Source organism: Acipenser ruthenus, chromosome 6 (assembly GCF_902713425.1).
Source record: "Acipenser ruthenus chromosome 6, fAciRut3.2 maternal haplotype, whole genome shotgun sequence".
Classification (NCBI taxonomy): Eukaryota; Metazoa; Chordata; class Actinopteri; order Acipenseriformes; family Acipenseridae; genus Acipenser; species Acipenser ruthenus.
This window is the reverse complement of record NC_081194.1, coordinates 64,523,718-64,544,248: the sequence shown is the minus strand read 5'-3', so window position 1 is coordinate 64,544,248 and position 20,531 is coordinate 64,523,718. Positions and strand designations below refer to the sequence as shown.

General features: G+C 35.2%; 1 protein-coding gene across 1 annotated transcript; it reads left to right on the top strand.

Annotated features, from left to right (window-relative positions):
- The first annotated feature begins 779 nt into the window (after positions 1–779).
- On the top strand, positions 780–1,962 carry LOC131737388 (protein ripply2-like). Its single transcript, XM_059025941.1, has 4 exons — positions 780–892; positions 1,015–1,087; positions 1,380–1,459; positions 1,824–1,962. The coding sequence occupies exons 1-4, from the start codon at positions 816–818 to the stop codon at positions 1,954–1,956; spliced, it is 363 nt and encodes a 120-aa protein (XP_058881924.1). The 5' UTR covers positions 780–815; the 3' UTR covers positions 1,957–1,962.
- The last annotated feature ends 18,569 nt before the right edge of the window (positions 1,963–20,531 follow it).

Sequence of the window (20,531 nt, the reverse complement as noted above, 5' to 3'; positions counted from 1 at the left end):
TTAACCTTTACCTGTTCATAGGGGGTCTAATGAGGTATTTGAAACTGAAACTCAATGGAAACGGTTTTCAGAATTAAAAGTCCTCAATGGTACAGACTGCAAAAGCACATTTTTCAGAGGACCGTGCTATAGCTATCACCTTTAGACCCCTTAGATGATCAAAGTCCCATACAGACAAAAACATGTGACACAAAAGTAAACCATCGTTGCTACTCTGTGTTACACCTTTGGAAATAACACTTCACCCTGGGAATTGCTGGAACTAGAAGGGGTCAGCTATAGGTTCTCAACAAAGGTGTTTAACTATATATTTGCTGTATTCATCAGTGTGCATATAAGAATGAAATAAACCAATGAATACAATATTTGTAGAAATGCACATGGGGGGGCAAACCCTTTTTTTCATTATGTCTTAGAGTCAGGTAGGCTACACCATTTTCTAGAGCTAGAGAATACATTAAATAAAAACAGATGCATCTGTCAATTTAATTTGAAATTCACACATGAACAAATACTATTATTCTGAGCATTTAAAATGTACATTTAAAACAAGCACAACGTTTCTTTAATTAATTATCAGCACACTTCATAAATATTAGTTTAGAGGAATGGCTCTTATAAGCTTGTGCCAGATTGGGAAAGTGTGATCTTGACACCTTACCAGTTTTTGACACGGGGACGTGTCAGGGATTTACAACAGACGCTGAAACATTCAAGGCATATATAAGAATGCAGGAGAAGTCTGAAGGCCAGCCATAAGCCAAATAGATCCTGAAGAATTCACTGCTCAGCGAAGAGTTTCTGTAATAGACAGGATGCAACATAACTATATCAAGACCAAGACTGGATTAACAAACAATGGATTCCCTTTAGTCCAGCAGTCAGCTGACAGGTAAGACAGAGGCTTACATTTTACTTTTTCTTTTTTTGTCTAAAGATATTGCACCAGTCTGAAGAGATCATTGTACAAATACATAGACTAATCTTATTTGTATTATTTTTGTTATTCATCAGGTCGAATGGGCTGTGGAGGCCCTGGGCTGTCCAGAAAGACTCACAGAGGAACCACAGGAGATTGCATAGCTTGGTAAGTTAAGGTCCATGTGTATTTGATGTTGAAAAATGTACTAAAGTTATTAAGGTTAAGTTATTGTTGCTGTTGTCCTTAAAATCAGGATTTGTTAAACATGTGAACATATATAACACAAAACATGGCCTATATGAAATTATTATTGGGTATTGCTTTTGGAATTTAAATCTATGTACCTGAATCAGTAGTAATATATAATCATTTATTTTAAAACATTCTTTTAACGTCATATTTTAAAAGATGTTGCAATTTTTTTTTTTTTACCATAAATGAATATATTATTTTTCAGCCTTATGTCAAGCCAAAGGAAAGTGTAGAGCTATCTGCAGTCAAACACATGAAGACTGTCACATATACACATCCAGTGAAGTAAGTGTGGACAACCTTTTCATATACAATATTTTTTAAAAAGTAAGTTGCTAACAAGTACCAATTATTAAGAAGTCTTATAACATACGATGTCGCTTGCTATGTCCAGTTTTAACTGCCCATAAGATGTCAGCAATGAAACGAAATACAAGTATACTTTTTTTTGAGAAACATTATTGTCTGCTGTTGGCATAATTTAGGTCATCATTTAAGTAGACTATTTAACATTTCTTGTCCTTTTTCGGCTGGTTTCACAGACACTGTTTAACACTAATTTTGGACTACCTATGTTACATTAGATAAGTCTGTGGAACCAGCCATTTATGTAACAAAATGCTAATATCATGAATGCTTTCTGTTTTAGGTTATTTTGGCCCAAATCAAAGTGCTATGACTATCTGTATCAGGAAGCGGAGGCGCTGCTGAGAAACTACCCAGTTCAGGCAACAATCTCGTTTTGCGAGGATTCAGACAGTGAGGAGGAGAGCGATTCATAGGAGTAAGAGGAGCTGAATTACAAGATTCTGTACTATTACTGACAATATCTGGAGGAAAATAATATATATATTAAAGATTTCTCTGTACATATAAACATTTATTTATGTATTTATTTATTTATTTATTTAGAGATGTAATTACATATATTATGGATAAGATAATACATTTTACAATTTTTATAAATATACATTTTACATGTTGAAGAAATGATATATTAAAAATAAAATACTTTTTTGTACATTTGATGTATTTATTTTGGAGGGGAAATATGTGTTATGGGTACATTCATATTTTGTATGCCATGTCATATTTTTGAAAATATATTTTTGTAAAGAATGTATATATATATTAAAAAATAATGTAAAACAATTTACTAATCTACTATTTATGTACATCTGTAATATATAATATTGACCAAACAACTACACACACGTGGGGCACTATTTGGTACAGTATGATGTTATTTTAATTGGGGAAAAAAGATGATCTTACATCTTTAGAAATATTTAACACTTCACCAAGTGCTGGTGCAAGAAGGGGTTACTTCAACTGATTTCTCATATTCCAATATAATAGGCCTACACACCACGTACGTTTTCACATTCTGACAAACAGATTTTTCTAAATATGTGTTCATTTTTAGACTTTAGAAATTCTTGCCATATTTTCGAATTTTTTACTCCAGTCTTTAATTAACATGTTGTGCTTAAGAGACCTCAATCACATGACTTAAATGTTTAATACAAGTTTTGTATAGTTAATAGGTGTTTTTTTTCCTTTATAAAAACATGAGTTAGTTAAAGACTGGAATAAACTCTTTGAAAATAGGGCCCATGGTAGCATTTTTTTAAAAATATAGATTACCATTAGTTATGTTTAATTATATTGAAAAGGTGCTTTTTTCTTGCGTGAACACTGTAAGCCATAGATGATGGTGTGATAAAAAAAGGAGATGTTATTTGTAGAAGTTGATTCTCATGTGCCCATGATACATATGTAGTTTAATGTGCGGGTTAGAAAGTAATATACAAAATGCAAGCCAAAAAGAAAAATCTATACTCTGAAGTAAAGCGCTACATCACCCTACCTGCTCCTTTTTCAGAGAAGTATTGAGTGTGATCATTGAGCATAAATAAATAACCTTGACTGGTCTGCAGTGATGGGTAACTCCTGTCTCAGACATTGACAGCTCTGCAATTCATACTCTTGAGCCAACCACAAGTTGAAAAGCAACCAAGTGCTGCGCAAATATACAATATGCAAGCATGTCAATGTACAAATAGGCAGGTAAGGGCACGTTGGTCCAAGTAGCAGCATTACATTTTAGATATTCGAATAAATAAAATGGTTGCAATACAAAAATAAATAAATAATACCTATAGTCAAATAAATGTAGGCCTAGTCTAAAAACAAGTGCAAAACCATCTTCGAAAACATAAACCAATGGAAATCTAAATATAAGAAAAACTTCAAAAGGAGTGTTGTTCATCCCCCATTTTAAACATTTTAAACATTTTAACATGTCCTTGTAGCCATCTTCTGTCCTATGGGACTATGTTCCCCCAGTCCTGTTTCTGTTCTCAGTAGCTCTGCAGAAAGCCATTGTCCTAATACTAATGAAGACAAGTCCTAGTGACGTCATCAGACTCTGATCACGCACACACATACCTGTTTCTTAAAGGGGTACCTCAGCCCTGCAACAAATTTATAGAAGATGCATTGTGACTGTTATGCCTTTCTCTATGCTGTCATTTTTGAAAAGGCAATGCCGTATATAAATACCAAAGATCACCCAATAGATGGATGATTTAGCTATGATTTAGCTATCCAAAAGTATTTATTTCCAGGGGTAGATACATATTGTTTTAACTTATATGAACAGGAATAAGGTAATGGCCAAAGGGTTCAATGAGATACAACCTTACACTACTGTAAGAAGGCAGCTACGTTATATACACACAAATGCAAATGGTAAAAATACATAATAGTAATGATTTGTGTATTACATAATGAACTAATGAATTTACTTTCTGTATAAAACTTTATTTTTAAAAACACAATAAAATATGTTGTGAACAAATAAGAAAATGGTGCATTGGCTGTATATTTGTGAATGGATATAATCGTTTCTTCCCTTTCAATTCGAAGACGACCACCAAAACATTACGTATGGGATATGCCTGCCTATTGGTAGGTATTTTCTGAGCTCTTTATACCAGAGCTGCCGATAGGCCCCTTCCTGGGATGATGCCCTCGGTCCCGCCTACAGAGGGATTAAAACCATCATTCCACGGAAGCCATTTCTCTTTTTGCTTCTCAAGACGGTAAGGTAAGACCTTCTGTGTTGGTATCTGAGCGTTTTTTGAAAAAAGAGCTTGAGTCTACTGCAGTTCCCTTGCCTTTCAGGCTGAAAGCTGGCTTGCTGCTTTCACGGAATCAGTGACTTCTGATTCAGCCTTTTTTTCTTTCTATCTTTCCTCAGCAACCTGCACGCGCTTGCTTGTAGGCTGTCGCTTTCTATCTGTGGTATGTGAGTCGACTGCCTGTACAGTATTGATTTAGAAGAGTGAGTGTTGTTGTCTCTTTCAGCCTTCACTCGTGTGGCTTTGCCTTACTCAAAGTGGAGAGTTGAGAAGAAAACCAAAGCCTTGAGACAACAGACCCACTTGCATTGATGAATCGGGGAAAGGAAAGAGATTTAGATTTACGTTCTGTAATGTTTTCCAGCATGGAAGTATATGGGCATAGATAAAGCGAGTTGAGACTTTTAAATAATTTCACAAGCGCTTCTGTGGACTTACATTTATTTAATATGCTTAAATGTGTTTATATTTCTAAATTAAATAATACTAAATTAAATAATATGCTAAAAGTTTTTTTAGCCTTTGGTAATTATTGGTGAGGCCATGCCCCACTTGCTTTGGCTGACGACACGCCACTGTTGCATTTATTTTATTGAACTGCTCGTTCTTTTAAAATAAACCTTACATTTGACACCAGAATACTTGCCTGGATTGCTTCCTTTACCTCCACGTTACAATATAAATTTAAAATTGCATTGCAGCATACTGAATGCCAGTTTTAATTTTCAATTCAACATCAAGCATTGTAAACATACTGACAACAGTCAGTTGTGCAGTGTTTTGTTTTTTGCAATATGCATTGTAACCAGGTACATTCCTCTCCTTCTGAGACACTGACTGATTTTTTAAGAATGTCTTGCTTCTTAGCTAATTGATCAGCTTTCTTCTGGAAAAACTTGTGTCGTTTCCCAATGCAATCTGGATGCCGTGTTTAAGGCTTTCGTGAGCCAATACTTCACAACAAATGACACATCCTTGTCACAATGTAAGAAAAACTGAAGTTTTGCATCCATTTTAACAACTGTTTTCAAAATCCCAAGTAACCACACATAGAATGTCACCTTATACTTTATTTTTTGGTTCATATCAAATCTCCCTCCCGACCTGTGAGGACGCTAAGTAACGGGAACAGAGTACCCTGGACTATTTGGCCTGACAGTTAATTCCCAGGGTTGAAAGGAAGTCGATCATTTAGAAAGGGGCCAGAGCTTCGTGCACTAACTCATTGACCCAGAAGGGAAATGATGTGGCAGCCGTGGATTGGAGGAGATGGGAATGTGCAGTTCAAGCCTTCCCCTAAATACCGTCTGTCACGCCCTCTTTTGGTGGTGTGGCCAATCACCTCTCCTCCAATCCGTGACTGCCCCCTTCCTGGATGGCTGGCTTCCGACTGACCCTGGAATGAACTGCCAAACCATCCATTACGGGGCACTCTGCTCCGGTTATACAGTGCCCTCACAGGTCGGGAGAATGTTGACTAGGATTAATTTGCTCTCTGTCACAGAACTGGCTAAAAACCTGTATTCATTCATACAGCATGCTGTTAGGTGATTGTGGCAATGTGCCCCGCCCCTGTGTGCATATTATGTGTTGTATGTTGCGTGCGTGTGTTAATGTTGGTGTATAGATTGGTACACGGGATATAAACGGGTCTGTGTTTCACGTGTGATTTAAAAAGTGTAGATTTGTATTTAGGCACGAGGAGGGCACAAATCACTTCACGTGCCGGTTAAATGTAATATGTAAGTACGGGGTTGCACAGAATTAATTCACGTGCTGGGATTCAAGTGAATAATTAATTAGTAATTGAATCCCAGCACAACAGTATATATAGAGACACGTAGCATTCACTCGAGGTTGGGTGTTCGGTGAGTGGAGAACGGGATTGGAGACGGAGGTAATTGTGAATTATAAAAGTGAATAGTTAAAGTATCTGCTCACCGTGTTTGTTTGTCTGTCTAGTCCGTTTTGTTCGTCTATTTATTTTGGCCTCAAGTGCCGTGCCCTGTGTTTTGTCTGTTCAAACCTTTTATTTTCTGTTCTGTTTATTAAATGCTGAGCGAAAGCATTCGCTCAGCTTCACCAAACCACACCTCTCTGTCTGTTTATTTCCTGCTTCTGGTCTGACGCCACCCACTCCGGCCGTCTTTGTGACAGTGATTCACATACATGTGATATTAATTAAATAAACGCTACTAGTTTGCTATGTATATAAAAAAGGTTCCATCTCAGTGGACCTACCTGTATTAAAAAAATAACCTTTTTATTTATTAAAAAAAGTATGCAGTTAAAAAACTATTAAAATAACCTTAAAAAAATGGGATGATATAAAGTAATACCGGTATGCTAAAGTTTTTATTTGTACTGTTCCCACATAAAAGGAGAAGAAAATAACAGTTAACCAAGATTTGATGAAACATACATGGATACATTAAACAAATGTACCATCAAAAAACAGTAATACTATTTGTAGAAGAAACGTCAGCTGATAAAACATCTTATATGACCTAGATTTAGATTGGTATGAATATTTCTGTATTACTGTATCACATAATGATACTGTTTTTGTATAAACATATTTGATCTTGTACCTGTACTGAAGTATTTGTAATCACAAATAAAGGTAATTGCATCTGACCCTGAAAGGTGGTTGTGGTTTCTTGTTATGTTTTACACACTTTTTCACTGGAGCAGTCCTAATCATTAGTCATCCAGGTTTGACCACTTGTAGAGAATCTTTTCACTAGGTGTCACTGTTGCACTCTTTAAAGAGAATTCCTACACTACACTTCATTCACCTTCGAGTTTGGATATCAGCCAGACACTAAGCAAACATAAATACCTTTGTAATATTAATTACATTCATTGTACAACTAGATTGAACAATTGGCATGGAAAGCTGGCTAGTGTTGAATAAAACTACTGAATTCTAAAGTCCCACCCAGCACTACTCTTTATTTAAATATATAGAAAAAAGATTACAAGAAAAGCTGGATGAATGAGCATTTATTGGAGGAAAGAAAATATGAAGCTGTTTGTTACTTACTATGATTTAGATCAACTAGAAAGTTCAAATTGGCAAGAAAACTAATTGAAAGATCAATGAGTATTTTGAAATAAATGCTTTTTATTAAATACCTGACTTTTTTGTGGTGAAAAATCATATTGGTTTTAATATCAAGAACATTGTAATTTAGATTTTTTCATGTAAGGAGATGACAAACAGAGTAAATTATGACACATATTTAGTAAATCAAAGAATTCTTAAATAAAAAAGAGATAGAGGTCATTTCCTTTTTTTGTACTAAATAATCTTGCCCTGGGCTTGGTAGGGACATTGCAAACACTGGGTTACATGACCAGCAATAGTTTGTGCTATTATCCGTCTATAGTCACTCTATTGCTTGAATAGTGTCCTCTACTGCCACACCCCAGCTAAGTGCAGCACTCTTTTAAATGCCAGTACAAAATACTTCAATATTTTTTCATGAACCAAAAAGTGTAAAATATGCAATATCTCTGAGACTCATCTCTTTTTATTTGCACTATAGCTAATAACTAAAAAAACATGTTTTTCAATAAAAGGCGTGTGCGAGAGAACTGGCCATTCCTATTCCTATATGGATCCTGCTGCCCAGTAATCACTTACACTCTGAATCCAGACTTTCAATATCATTAGTATTGGCTGGCCATTTGGTATCAACACCATTGACTGTGCTCCTTATTAATCTGTATAGTGGAAATTTCCAGAAGACTCACATGCACTAAAGAAAATGTAGGTCAAACAGGGATGTTCTAGAAATTGACAGTAATACATAATTCACTATTAAAATACACTGCATTGACAAGGCAAGGAAACCTTTTTAAACACTTAGACAACTAAAAATATCTGGCTGTGTAGGAGTTTGATTGATTGATTGATTGACTGACAATCTCAAAGTAACCCCAAGAACACCACATGGAATAACTTCCTTTTTGCATCCAGACAGTTTGCTCATTTCAGGAAGGATGCCATTTCTTTAAAAAGTCCCAGGGACATATGGGAAAAGTATAGAATGGTCAGTTTGACATTAATTGTGAGGAAATTCTTGGAAACAATTTGAAGGTATTGAACACCTGGAAAAATGTAGCTAGATTGAAGACAGTCAGCAGGGGTCCAGGAAGGAGAAGACATGCTAAACTAACATGCTGGAATTGTTTTTCAGAATATCATCTACAGATATTCTGTGCCTTGGTAGTTACATGCTGCACTTTGCATTATGGTTAGTCCTATAGCAAGCCCAATAAAAGTGCCAAAAATACCAGCTTCATCATCTCAATTTAATCATTTTCTTCACTTTGTACAGCATGGCAAAAGGACAAATAATCACAACATTTAACTAGAATAACTATTTATTGATGATTATGTAACATAAAAGCAGACAATGTTTGCCTGAAACCCACTGGACAAGGCAGTAGACCCCATAGTAGGTCTGACTAAAAGGTAGCTGTTAGGGCAGAGATGGAAGAGGTGAAGGGATGTGAATGAATGATATACAAGAGGGGGAAAGGGACTCACTTATTTATGATTTGTGATTGATTCAAATTAGATAATGTGAATTAGGGGCAGTACTTCCTACCAAACTTAAATTCAAAACTTAACTGCTCTTAATTGCAAGAGCCGTTATAAAACAAAATTAAATACATTATTTAATACATTAATACATGCATTTCTAGAAATGCTCTAGCTAATGAACCCTGGTGGAATAGGCCCATCCTAGTAAATCTTACCAGTAGGATGTGAAGCTGATTTTTCTTTCCCAACCCACAGGAGTGCAAAGGCCAATGCAGGGCTCCTTGTGGGTTGACTTCAATACTGTGCAACACACAAGAAACCCTCCATACAAAATGATAAGGTGTGAACAGACTAACCTGATTGATTAGGATTTACCTTTTTAATATCCTGATATACATGTTCCGTCTGCTTCTTTTTTCTAAAAACATTTGTCCTGTGAGCAAAAAGTTGCATAAACAGGAAACTTGTAAGCAGTTCATGTTTGTGAGCTTGTTTCTTAGAAACAAAAACACTGTTTTGCTGATTTGAGCAATTCCTCCTGGGTATTCGCATCGTGTGAATATATTTGTGAAAACGATGTTGTCTGAACTTATACAAGCGTATTGACTGACAGTGAGAATTATGCTGTGTTTGTTTTAAATTTATATCAAGAGTACATGGCATAAGCTGGGATAGAATAATCCTATTTTAAAGTATTCTATTCTCAAGAAAATAATGTTATTTGTGGGCAAAGTAATATATGCTGCATATATTGTTGTTGTTGGTTTGTCTTTTATCCAATGGGAGTTAACAAGCATATTTCTGAACAATATATCTAGTGGAACCGAAGGTGCTACATTTAAAATGCAAAACAAATAAATAAATAACAACAGTTTCTGAGTGTCCAGTTAGCTTTAAAACCTTAGAATTGATATTGTTACTTTGTAAAATGATGGTCTTTGCCATTTCAATTTATCACGCTTGTGTCAAGCTTATCATGGGCACTAAACTGCTGCACAGTTTAAATGTGAGTGAATTACAGTTGGAATCATTGTAAATGCTGCAGTTTTATGTTCTTCGTCAACTTAAAATATATATTCACTACCCCCTCCCTACAATAACAGTCTGGCATTGTATGATGACAGCTTTGTATAATTAAATATGTAGAATGTTAATGCCAGTCTGTGACAGAGATCGAATGATTCTTGGTGTTAGATCTCCCTCCCAACCTGTGAGGGCGCTGTGTAAAGGGACCCTGTACCCTGGACTGGATGGCACGACAGTTCAATCCCAGGGTTAGGCATAAGTCAGCCATCTTGAAAGGGGGCGGAGCTATAGTACACAAAACCAATGACCCGGATGGGAAACGGCGTGACATCCGTGGATTGGAGGCGCGGATGCGCTCGTTGACCAAGGGGTCATGGGTGACAGAATAAAAAGGGAATGTAGTGATGTGATCTGTTCCTTTGTAAATGGTTAGGGAACAACCTAAAAGGAAAAAGGGACGGTGAAAAAGTGAGTGTTTTATTTGTTTGTTTTGTCTTAAATTGTACTTGTGTGTTACTGAGACAGCTAACACGATCCGAACGGCCAGCACTAAACCCGGACAACACGTCACTGTTTGCACCATAAACTGTCTTTGCACCACGAGCACTGGAGCACTCACTGAGGACTGATGTCTGTGTTTGTGTTTAGTGTTTCATGTGGGGGTTTAAAGGAAAGGGGACTGTGTATTATTTCTGGACAATAAATATAATTACAGGGCCAACCCGCGGATTACAATAAACCAATGCACGCCTGTATTGCTTTTCATCATTATTGTTTACTGCTACTGTCTTTGTGTCACCAAACCGCTTGGAAACTATAAAAATAAACCTCCATTGCACCTGGATTATTATTGTCTGTCTGGTTATTGATCACCTGCTCCTGCACACTGCTTACCACTCCATGGAACATTTTTAAAAAGAAAATATATGATACATTTTTTTATCACTATATATTTATATATTTCTCTAGCTACTCATTTATAACCATTAGGTGATGTCTGTTTTCCATATATTACAATTAGAAGACTTTTACAAACTAGTGCAATAATTATTCAGCTGGCATACTTTCCATTTGTCAGTCAGTTCATTTATTGTGGTGCTTTGACATGTTTAATTCAAACATATTATTAATTGTTATCCATGTTTTCAAGAGCTGCATAAGTCAAGCATAATCTGTTTTCTCTCTGTTATCATCGCACGTGTTTTACAATATGTGATGAAACGATCATCCCATGTGTTTTACAATATGTGATGAACCGACACTGTGAGGGTGGTGAGCATGAACAATTTATTTTAAAACATTTGTTCTACTGGTGCCTACTGCAATTACAGGGTGTTAAAACATACACAGGTTTTAAAAAGTTTTCTAGGAAAATAAAGGTATTATCTAAAATAAGAGAAAAGAACACATAATGTTTTGATTAATGAGGTTTTGAGAGTTTATATTAAACTGAGATAGATTTTCTTACAGCACAAGTTTAAACAGCACAGCTTTTTCTAGCATTAATCCAATAAAATAACTAGATGAGATGAGCATTACAGCATGATACATATGAAAAATGCTACAGTGTGTGGACAATTCACTTGGTTCACCCATTACCGATGCATACATTCTTTTAATCAATTGTACCCCAATTGTTCTACTTCATTTGAAATGGCCATTTCAAATGCCACCTCAATGCCACAGCCCACTTTCCTATGAATGGGAGAACCCCATTCCAACTGCCAAGCTGATAACATCTTTTCACTCAACGAACCTAAACAACATACCAAACTAATGAACTCTGGAGGAGTCCAATCCCTGTGGGTCCCTGGGACACCCTCCACTCCAAGCAGCAGTTATTTGACTCTGATCCATACCTGCCACCAAGATGAAATACTGGCCCAAAGGTTTGTGGGGAGTGGGGAAAGTTCCAGTTATGAACACCTGTATAAGCAGATGCCTTATAAAAATGTACTGTGGTATGTTGGAAGCATAGCAAAGCATGGTAAAGTACTGTGTAACAATATTCAAATAATACAGTACTATCTAGATTTTTTGAATATTTTTTACATGTTTAATATCCTATTATGTATGTTTACTCTAAATTATTATTGCTGTTTCTGTTTATATGATTATTTAACAGACTTACCAATTTTACTCTCCTAAAAGCTGAACATTTTAAAAATGTTCACATTTCAGAGGGGACAGAAATTATTGCTACACACACTTTATTATACAATTAACAAATTCAGTTTTTAGAAGCAGATCCAGAGTTTGATAACCTCCTTGGTCCTGAGACCAGGTTTATTAAGAGAAAATGAAAATTTTGCTGTGAAATGCAATATTTGCTTTACATGAGAACACAAAAACAAACGAAGTATAAACATATACATTTTCAGCATTCTGATTGTCCGTACCCGAGGCCTCTCTGGCTGACGGAAGCATGGGCAATTTCAAATATAAAATTATCAGTATACTGAACAAAAGGACGAGCAAGACATTTCTGCTGTAAGCAGGGTAAATAATTATATTTCAGTCAGGACAATCTTGTGTTAAATAACCACCTTTATTATAATACAAAATCTCATAGATTTCCAAAAACATTGAACCCAACAATGGGTGAAGAGAAATAAGTAGAATAAATAGTTGGAGCACAGCCCCAGCCCTTGGAGCATCCTAGTGCCGCCTGCTAAAATCCAAACAGTGAGGTGGTGGTGGTTGGGGAAGAGGACGTTAATTCGACAGCACAGACAGACTGAGTGTGTGAAATAGATTTATATACCTTTATAAAGTAAAATCAATTCTAAAATCATAGATACTGTAGATATTGTAAAGCTCTCTATTAACATGGCTAGCCATGGTAAAGCACAATATATTCACAGTAAAGAAAAAATCACACTACAAATTTACCATGATTACCTTTTATAATACTCTGTGGATCAGATGTAGGTTCTTCCAGATTAGCAGTGTGCTGACTGAAGGTCTTGACCAAAAATATACAGCAGTGCACCAGCAGTCATTCTATCCAAATTATCCATTGAGGAAATATTGACTCAGCTTCACAATGTTTAACATGTATTTTATTCTTTATATTTTATTTAGCAAAAGTTCTAACAAACCTAATCATGTTCGGCAGTTCAAATACAATTAAAATCTGGTACTTTTCATTGTCTGTTTTTTCACCTCATAACAATAACATTGCTAGTGCTGTGAACAGTGAACCTGACATATACTAGTGTAAAACATGTAGCCCATAATATTGACACATAAGTTAGTGAGTTGTATCGTTGCTTTTATATGCTTCCTTGCTTGGGTGTGTGTTTGTTTCTGTGGAAATGTGTGAAGTTCTAAACTCCTTTTTGTAAATGTGGTATGATTTTATATGAAAATGTGTACATGGATTTATTTATTTATTTATTTATTTATTATTAATATATATATATATATATATATATATATATATATATATATATATATATATATATATTAACAAACAAAAAGACAGTTTACAGACTTACAATTAAACAAGAAACACTACTGTACATTGTTATAAGAAGAGGGAAGGAAAGGTAACAAAAAACAAACAAAAACAAGATGAATCACAATAAGGATAGTATGTATTGTCCAAACATTCAACATTGCAGAGATATCATATTAGGTATATATTGAGTTTGATAATGAGGTCATATAAGCTTGATTATAATAACTAAGAAATATGTTTAATTAGAGAGATATTGATATTCAAACCAGAATGACAAAGGGAATTGAAATGGCATCCGCTCACCTATCCCTCAAGTGCACTATAAGAAAGGAGCTCCATATTTCATCAAAAATTTCAGTATGATTTTGAAGTGAAGCGGTAAGTATAATGTAGCATGATCTGTCATGGCATTAAGCCACTGAGTCAATGATAATTTATTCCTGTCTTTCCAGTTTAATAGTATTATCTTTTTCATAACTAGTGAAAGAAGTATAAGTTTAGTATATTCGACAGAGGTGCCTAGGACTGAAAGGTCTCCAATTAGGATGCTGAGGCCCAGGAGGAGACCCAGGCTCTCATTAACCAATCTCCAAAACTGAACCGAACCTGGGGGCAGTGCCAGAAAGCATGAATATAATTATCAAAATGTTATGTCCAGTTTAGTTTACTCTATGTAATATTTTATATTGAATTAACTGAATTTTTGAATTACAAGGAATTGAGAAAATGTTACCACATATTGTTTTCCAGAAAAAATGTATCTTCACTGTTATCAAAATCACTATGTACATGGCTTTATAATGGAAACAAAACAGGCAGAATTGTTATGCATCTATAAAAGAAAGACAAAAAAACATCCTATATAAATCAAAACCTACCCTCTAACACATGTATATGTTTTCATTGTTTTTAGTTTTGGAGTACTGTTTGTTTTTCAATAGTATTTTCTATTGGTTTTGTGTGGTTTCATAATGATAGGGATACAGCCTTTCTGAAAACAGTGCTTATGTCCAGAGGGTGGCAGTATTGATCAACAAGTGGATGAACAAAAATAACTGGATTCTCTTTCATCTGTTCAGCAGGGGTCCGCATATACCAGGATTTAAGTGTACATCTTACGCATTTAAAAAATAGGCTGCATTTAAATTATTGTACGTAATTAATGTTAAAAAAGAAAAAAATGGAATAGCATATGTTTAAAAGTTTATTAGTCTGTCAGGTGTAATTTAGAACAAAGATCACAAAAGGGTTTTATTTATCTTCTCCACACTGTGTGTGTTGGGAATTTGAAGATCTCCCTCTACACTGTGAGGGCATTGGATGCAATTATATCAACTTAATCTTAAACAATTGTATTGAAATCATTTTTTTTTAAATTGTATACTTTTAACTTTAAGTAAGATTGTGAAAGATTAGTACTAATTCCGGTCTGTGAAACCAGTCAATGTACTTATAAACAAATAAACAAATATAAAGCCTTCATGAAAATAACAGGCATTTATACTCATATATATGAAAGGCCTTAGTGACATTAAGAAAACAAATAATCTGAGGTGCATTCCTGTTACATTTGGAAGCGGCTCAGGTCACAAATAATAATAATAATAATAATAATAATAATAAGAAGAAGAAGAAGAAGAAGAAGAAGAAGAAGAAGAACTTGAATTTGATATAGCACCCTTCACACCAGGATGTCTCAGGGTGCTGCACGATATAAAAAAACAAATCAGGAACATAATAATAACAATAATAATAAAACAAAACAAACAATAAACAGTCAATTCAAAAATACATTCAAAACAGAGCAAATAAAAAAATTCCTAAGATCATAAAAACAATAATTACCACAAGTCCACAAGATCACTGTAAAAAAAAAAAAAAAAAAAAGCTGCCGAGAACAAATGTGTCTTCACAGTGAAGTGGAAATGAAAGGAGTTTGGTGTTCTGAACCTAGACTGTCCCTGTCGGTGAGATGAGCTGAGGTTAAAACCTCTATAGGGACGAATGCAAACCAGCCTGGCTCTTTTACACTTGCGGTGTGAGTGGTCACTAGTTCACAGTGTTACTGTTACAAAAAGGAAATGGACAAAGTGCAAAAAATGTACAGTGCTATTATTGCACCTTCACACAAGCACAAACAATCTAATTTAAATAAAGACTGCCACCTATGTATGACGTATTGCATTAAACTTGTTTCACGGTATTACTATATAAGACCAGCTTTGCAAGATGTGTCTTAGACAAAAGGATTATCTGTCATTATATTCTTATAGTGTGCAAACTGCAAGCACATTTGCACATTGTTTGATTTGTTTGATGCTTTTTGTAGTGTTGCAGAAACAATGAAATGTGTGTGGTTAATAACAGATTCAGAATCATTAGTCAAATCCTTTGTGAGTGCTTATCAGTCACGCATTGATTTAAAGTGGTATTTAAGGTACAAAGATATTCTTTTAAATGCTAATTCTACTTTACATTTTGAGTCTAGTGTGTATAAATATCAGCCGTTTAATTTTGATGTAACCTGTGTCAAATGAACCATTCTTGGCAGAAAAAAAACTGTATTTTCTCCCTTTTGACTATTTTATTATTACTATTTTTAATAGTCTATTGATAGAACACTGTTACATTTCTTATGTTTAATATTCTTTTGTGTGTTTTGTTTGAACTGTTGCTTTGTCATTTCTAACCAGGCTTACCGAGTGCTTTCATTTTTCAACCACAGGGATTCCTTCTGAAAAGACTCCTTTTGAGAAATGACACACTAGGTATGTGCAACTGTTATTCATGCACCCTAGCTGTGGCAACTAAGAATTAGTAATGGTAAATCTCTGCACAAAATCAAAGTTTCACAGAGGACCGTAATTACATCTGCACACTTCAGTTGGTCATTTTTCAAACCAGAGAACACAAATAATATATTATTAAACAGGCAAGAAATCAAGTATTATGATAGTGTCAATGTTATGGAATATCCCTGGCTATTACCATAATTAAACATGCAGTGCTATACAGCTGTCCATAAACAGCACAATGAGGTGAAAAAATCCCTGCCGATTCCCATAGCCCATCTGAGTGTAAAACGCCAATGAGACAGACCTTGTGGAATCCCTAGAGAATACCGTAAAACTGTGCCTTGCCATGACGCGAACCTGTGCTCCCGTGACTTTCTTGTTATAGGAACACAAAATACACTGACAAAGAGTTGCCAACAAAATATTTAAAGGGCTGAGGAGAACCCTGGAGTTCCTCAAGCATTGTAAAACCATGGAATATGTTCCATGTTATGCAATAAGAATGCATTTAACATTTAATCCTCAGTTTCTGATCTTAGCAAAAACTGCCTTTTCTAGAACCATACAGCGATTAACTTTAACATTATTGCAAATGGTTTATTGGTAGACTATATATATATATTTATGGAAGTCTTGCATAAACCAAATAAGCAGTGCCTTGTACATGATTGTCCTATTTGTATGAAGAACATATTGTTTGATGTATTTTATGAACCTGCACTAAACTGCTGTTGGAATAACAATCTAGAATATAACTGTTTCACAATTATCAAACTGTATTTTACTAATTAAAACAGACTTTAAAAAGGCAGTCTTTTAATTACTCAGTTAAAGACTATATTTATTGCATTTATTGCAATCGGAAGAAGTCTTGAAACTGAAAACAGATGTTAGAAAACAGAAACGGGCTGCGTTTACAATATTAATTATACTCACATTAAATAAGCGTTGTGCTTTTATTTGTAATAAAATGTTAATTCATTTGTGAAAGCATGGTAAAGCCCAGAAAAGTATTGTAAAGCATATTAAAAACATGGATAACTATGGAATTGCATGTTATAACCATGGGAAAAGCATAGGAAAACTGCAAAATGACACCTTTATAAGGGCACATTCATATTTATTTTTGAAAAATAAATAAACAAATAACAGACTTTGCAAAGCTTGTGCTGGAGCAAAGATTTGTACAGTATATCAGGCATAATCTCTAAACAGGAAACATGTTCTGATTAAATCACCTAAGGAACTGTTTGTATGGGTAACATTACAGACATGACACCTCCAGTTTATATCACCTCATACCCTGTTATGAAATTATCTATTATTTCTATTGAGTGTTTTATAGCTATGGATGAAATAAGGTAGCAGTTTAAATTATTATTATTATTATTATTATTATTATTATTATTATTATTATTATTATTATTATTAGTATTAGTAGTAGTAGTAGTCGTAGTAGTCTCAGTAGTCGTAGTAGTAGTGGTAGTAGTATTGGTATTTGTATTACTACAGTAGTGAATTAATCTTGTGAAGGGAAATTCCCTTGCTTTGAATTTCAAACGTGCAAAGAGATCATATTTTCCATGGTTGCTTTGGTGTTAATTTGTCATGTCAAATCAATAAAGTCAATATCTTGATTCCTCTCAGTAGCATTTTCCACTGATAGGAAAAAAGGAAGATTTGTGTATGTGCTTTGGGGAATAAAAATACCTTTGACTAAAGGTTAAGCCGGCATGCCAATAATGAAGGACTATAATATATTACATTTTTTTAAAGAAGGATATTGTTAGCTGAGCTGCAAACCGGTTTACAGTTTTATAGATCAACTTTTCAATACATTTATCCAAATCATCTCCATGTCTAACAGATTGTTTTGATTTGTTGTACTTGCTAGGTGCTGGCATATTCATGATTTGTAAAGGAGAAAAAGAGATTGTGGTTTCGCTACTATGTAGTGCAGTTCTCATGATTAGCCAAGCCAACATAGTGGTCCTGCACACTGTGCTATACAGATAAATGCTGTTTTGAATGCTCAACATCTGAGTTTATGTCTGTGGCAGGGTAAAGTATTCTCCCTTGTTTAGGGGTGAAGTGTGGCCTCTCGGCCAGGGGCAGCGCGGTGTGCGCTAACTCCCACCCTCTCCAAGATGGCGTGGATCTTAAGTCAGGTTGGGGTGGCCATCTTGGGAGAGGTAAAACTGCACATGTGCTTCAAACACCATGTTAATGAGTCATTGTCTTATTAACTACACCTGTTCCCTTGGGATAGGTGCAGGACTGATTCATCGGGTCGGGGGTTTGTTGTATATGAGGGGAGTGTGTGGTGGAAGGAGTTGGTCTTGCTGGGGAGGTCAGGTTAGAGGAGAGGAGCCGGGCATCTACAGGAACAGTGAACTGTATATGTGAATAGTCTAACTCTTTGATTTAGCGACAGTGTACAACAGATAGCTGGGGAAAAGGGAGCTACGGGACTGTTCTGGAACTTGCCGAGAGAGCTTGGGGAGATTTGCGATCCGTGGTTATCTGTGCCTGGGTTCCTTCACTAGCACAGCACGGCTAGCAAGATCCTAGGAGGATATAAAGAACAAGCTGACTTTTTGTTATTTACAACTTTTGTTTGGCCCTCCCCTGTAAATACCCCTTGTTTAAACGGTCACAGACCGGGAATAAAATAAACCTGCTTAAACCACACTTTTCTTTGGTACACAAACTGGTTGGAATTCCAGTTTGTGTACATTGTCTCCATCACCCACAGGCGCTATCTTCCTCAATGTCTAATAGGGGATCCATCTTCATCATCACCATGGTGGTTATATGTTGTATAGTATGTATATGCAGTGAATTAGTATTACAAGATAAAATAAAGTGATTGTCTCAGGAGGATGTGTGACCCCTAGCAAGTCACTTAACCTCCTTGTGCTCTATCTTTCGGGTGAGATGTTGTTGCAGCTGATGCATAGTTCACACACCTTAGTCTCTGTAAGTTGCCTTGGTAAAGGCGTCTGTTAAATAAGCAAATAATAATAATATGATGAAATTTTGTAGGCATTGCTTATCTGTTTATCTATAGAATTCAAATGTGACTCACAGCGTCTCTATGACAACAATGACTGTTTTGAATAATTGGAGATTAGACTGGTTAGATTACTATAGCAAGCTCAAAATATTGTAACTCAGGTTACTTTTTTATTTTAAATTCAGAAGTCTATTAAGGTCAAACTTTAAGATATTGTTGTTCAAGTTTGGGACCACTTTGATAATGGAAGCAGTTCCCATGGAAATGCAATGGAAGAAACATGAGCTGAAATGTACCTCCCCTTTGAGAATGACACATTATTTCTAGCTATAGTTATAATCAAACATCAACTGAAACAAAATATGAAATAGAAATGTGTCTCCCTCAGAACTAACAGGACGATGCTATACCAATTGGATCCCATTAATCCCATCATAGCCTCCCAACAATAATAGATAAATAACTTTTTTTTTGACCATCAACAGTGCATGTGCCTTGGTGATGTCCTTGTAGATTTCTGTCATTAATTGTTTGTTTGTTAACCGTAATCCAAAATAACACCGCTGTATTGACACAAACAAGAATTTCTGTTCATGGAGGGCACTTTAGAGCTTAAACCAATAATGTGTTTTTAGCAAAACCTGTGTTATCTTGTGTCTCTTTGATTATTGTTCAAAAGGCTGGATCCAGTTCACACAATTTAAACTCATCTTGTATGTTATTTAAATACAAGAGTGAATTGTCGAGTGAATAAAGCTTTCTTGTCTGTTTCTAAAAAGGTTTGGCAAGGTCTGTGAGTTTGTGAATTATGCCTGTTTCTTTTCATGACAAAAGACAATTAGTATTATAGTGAGATCAATTATACCAGCTAAATCAAGACAGACAAGGAATCATCAGAAAACATTGTTATTGTTCTAATTGGATTTTTGCAACAAGCATATATCAAAGCTTTTTAGGTAAGTAACGGATCCCATTACATTTTATAAAATTCGCTCGGATGATTCATTGGGATATGTTACCTTAATAATAATGATATGTTTTCATACATACATGGAGGGCATGTCTACTAATTATCCTTTTCCTGATACTTAAATTTTGTAAGATACTTAAATGTTGTAAGTGTCTGTGTTTGTCCATGTTCGATGTTGAAAGTCAGGGCTTGATATTACAGGTACCAGTATATAAAAGCTGATTCTGTTTATCAATAGCACAAACATGTAGGCCTATCGATTCTGGGAGTATTAAGAAACAAATACACAACTTGAAGAGGCCTGTTACATATTATATATTACATTGCTCTGCGAGGTTTTGAAATGGATTGCTGCAAATTTAGAGATATGTTGTGCTACCAAGGTA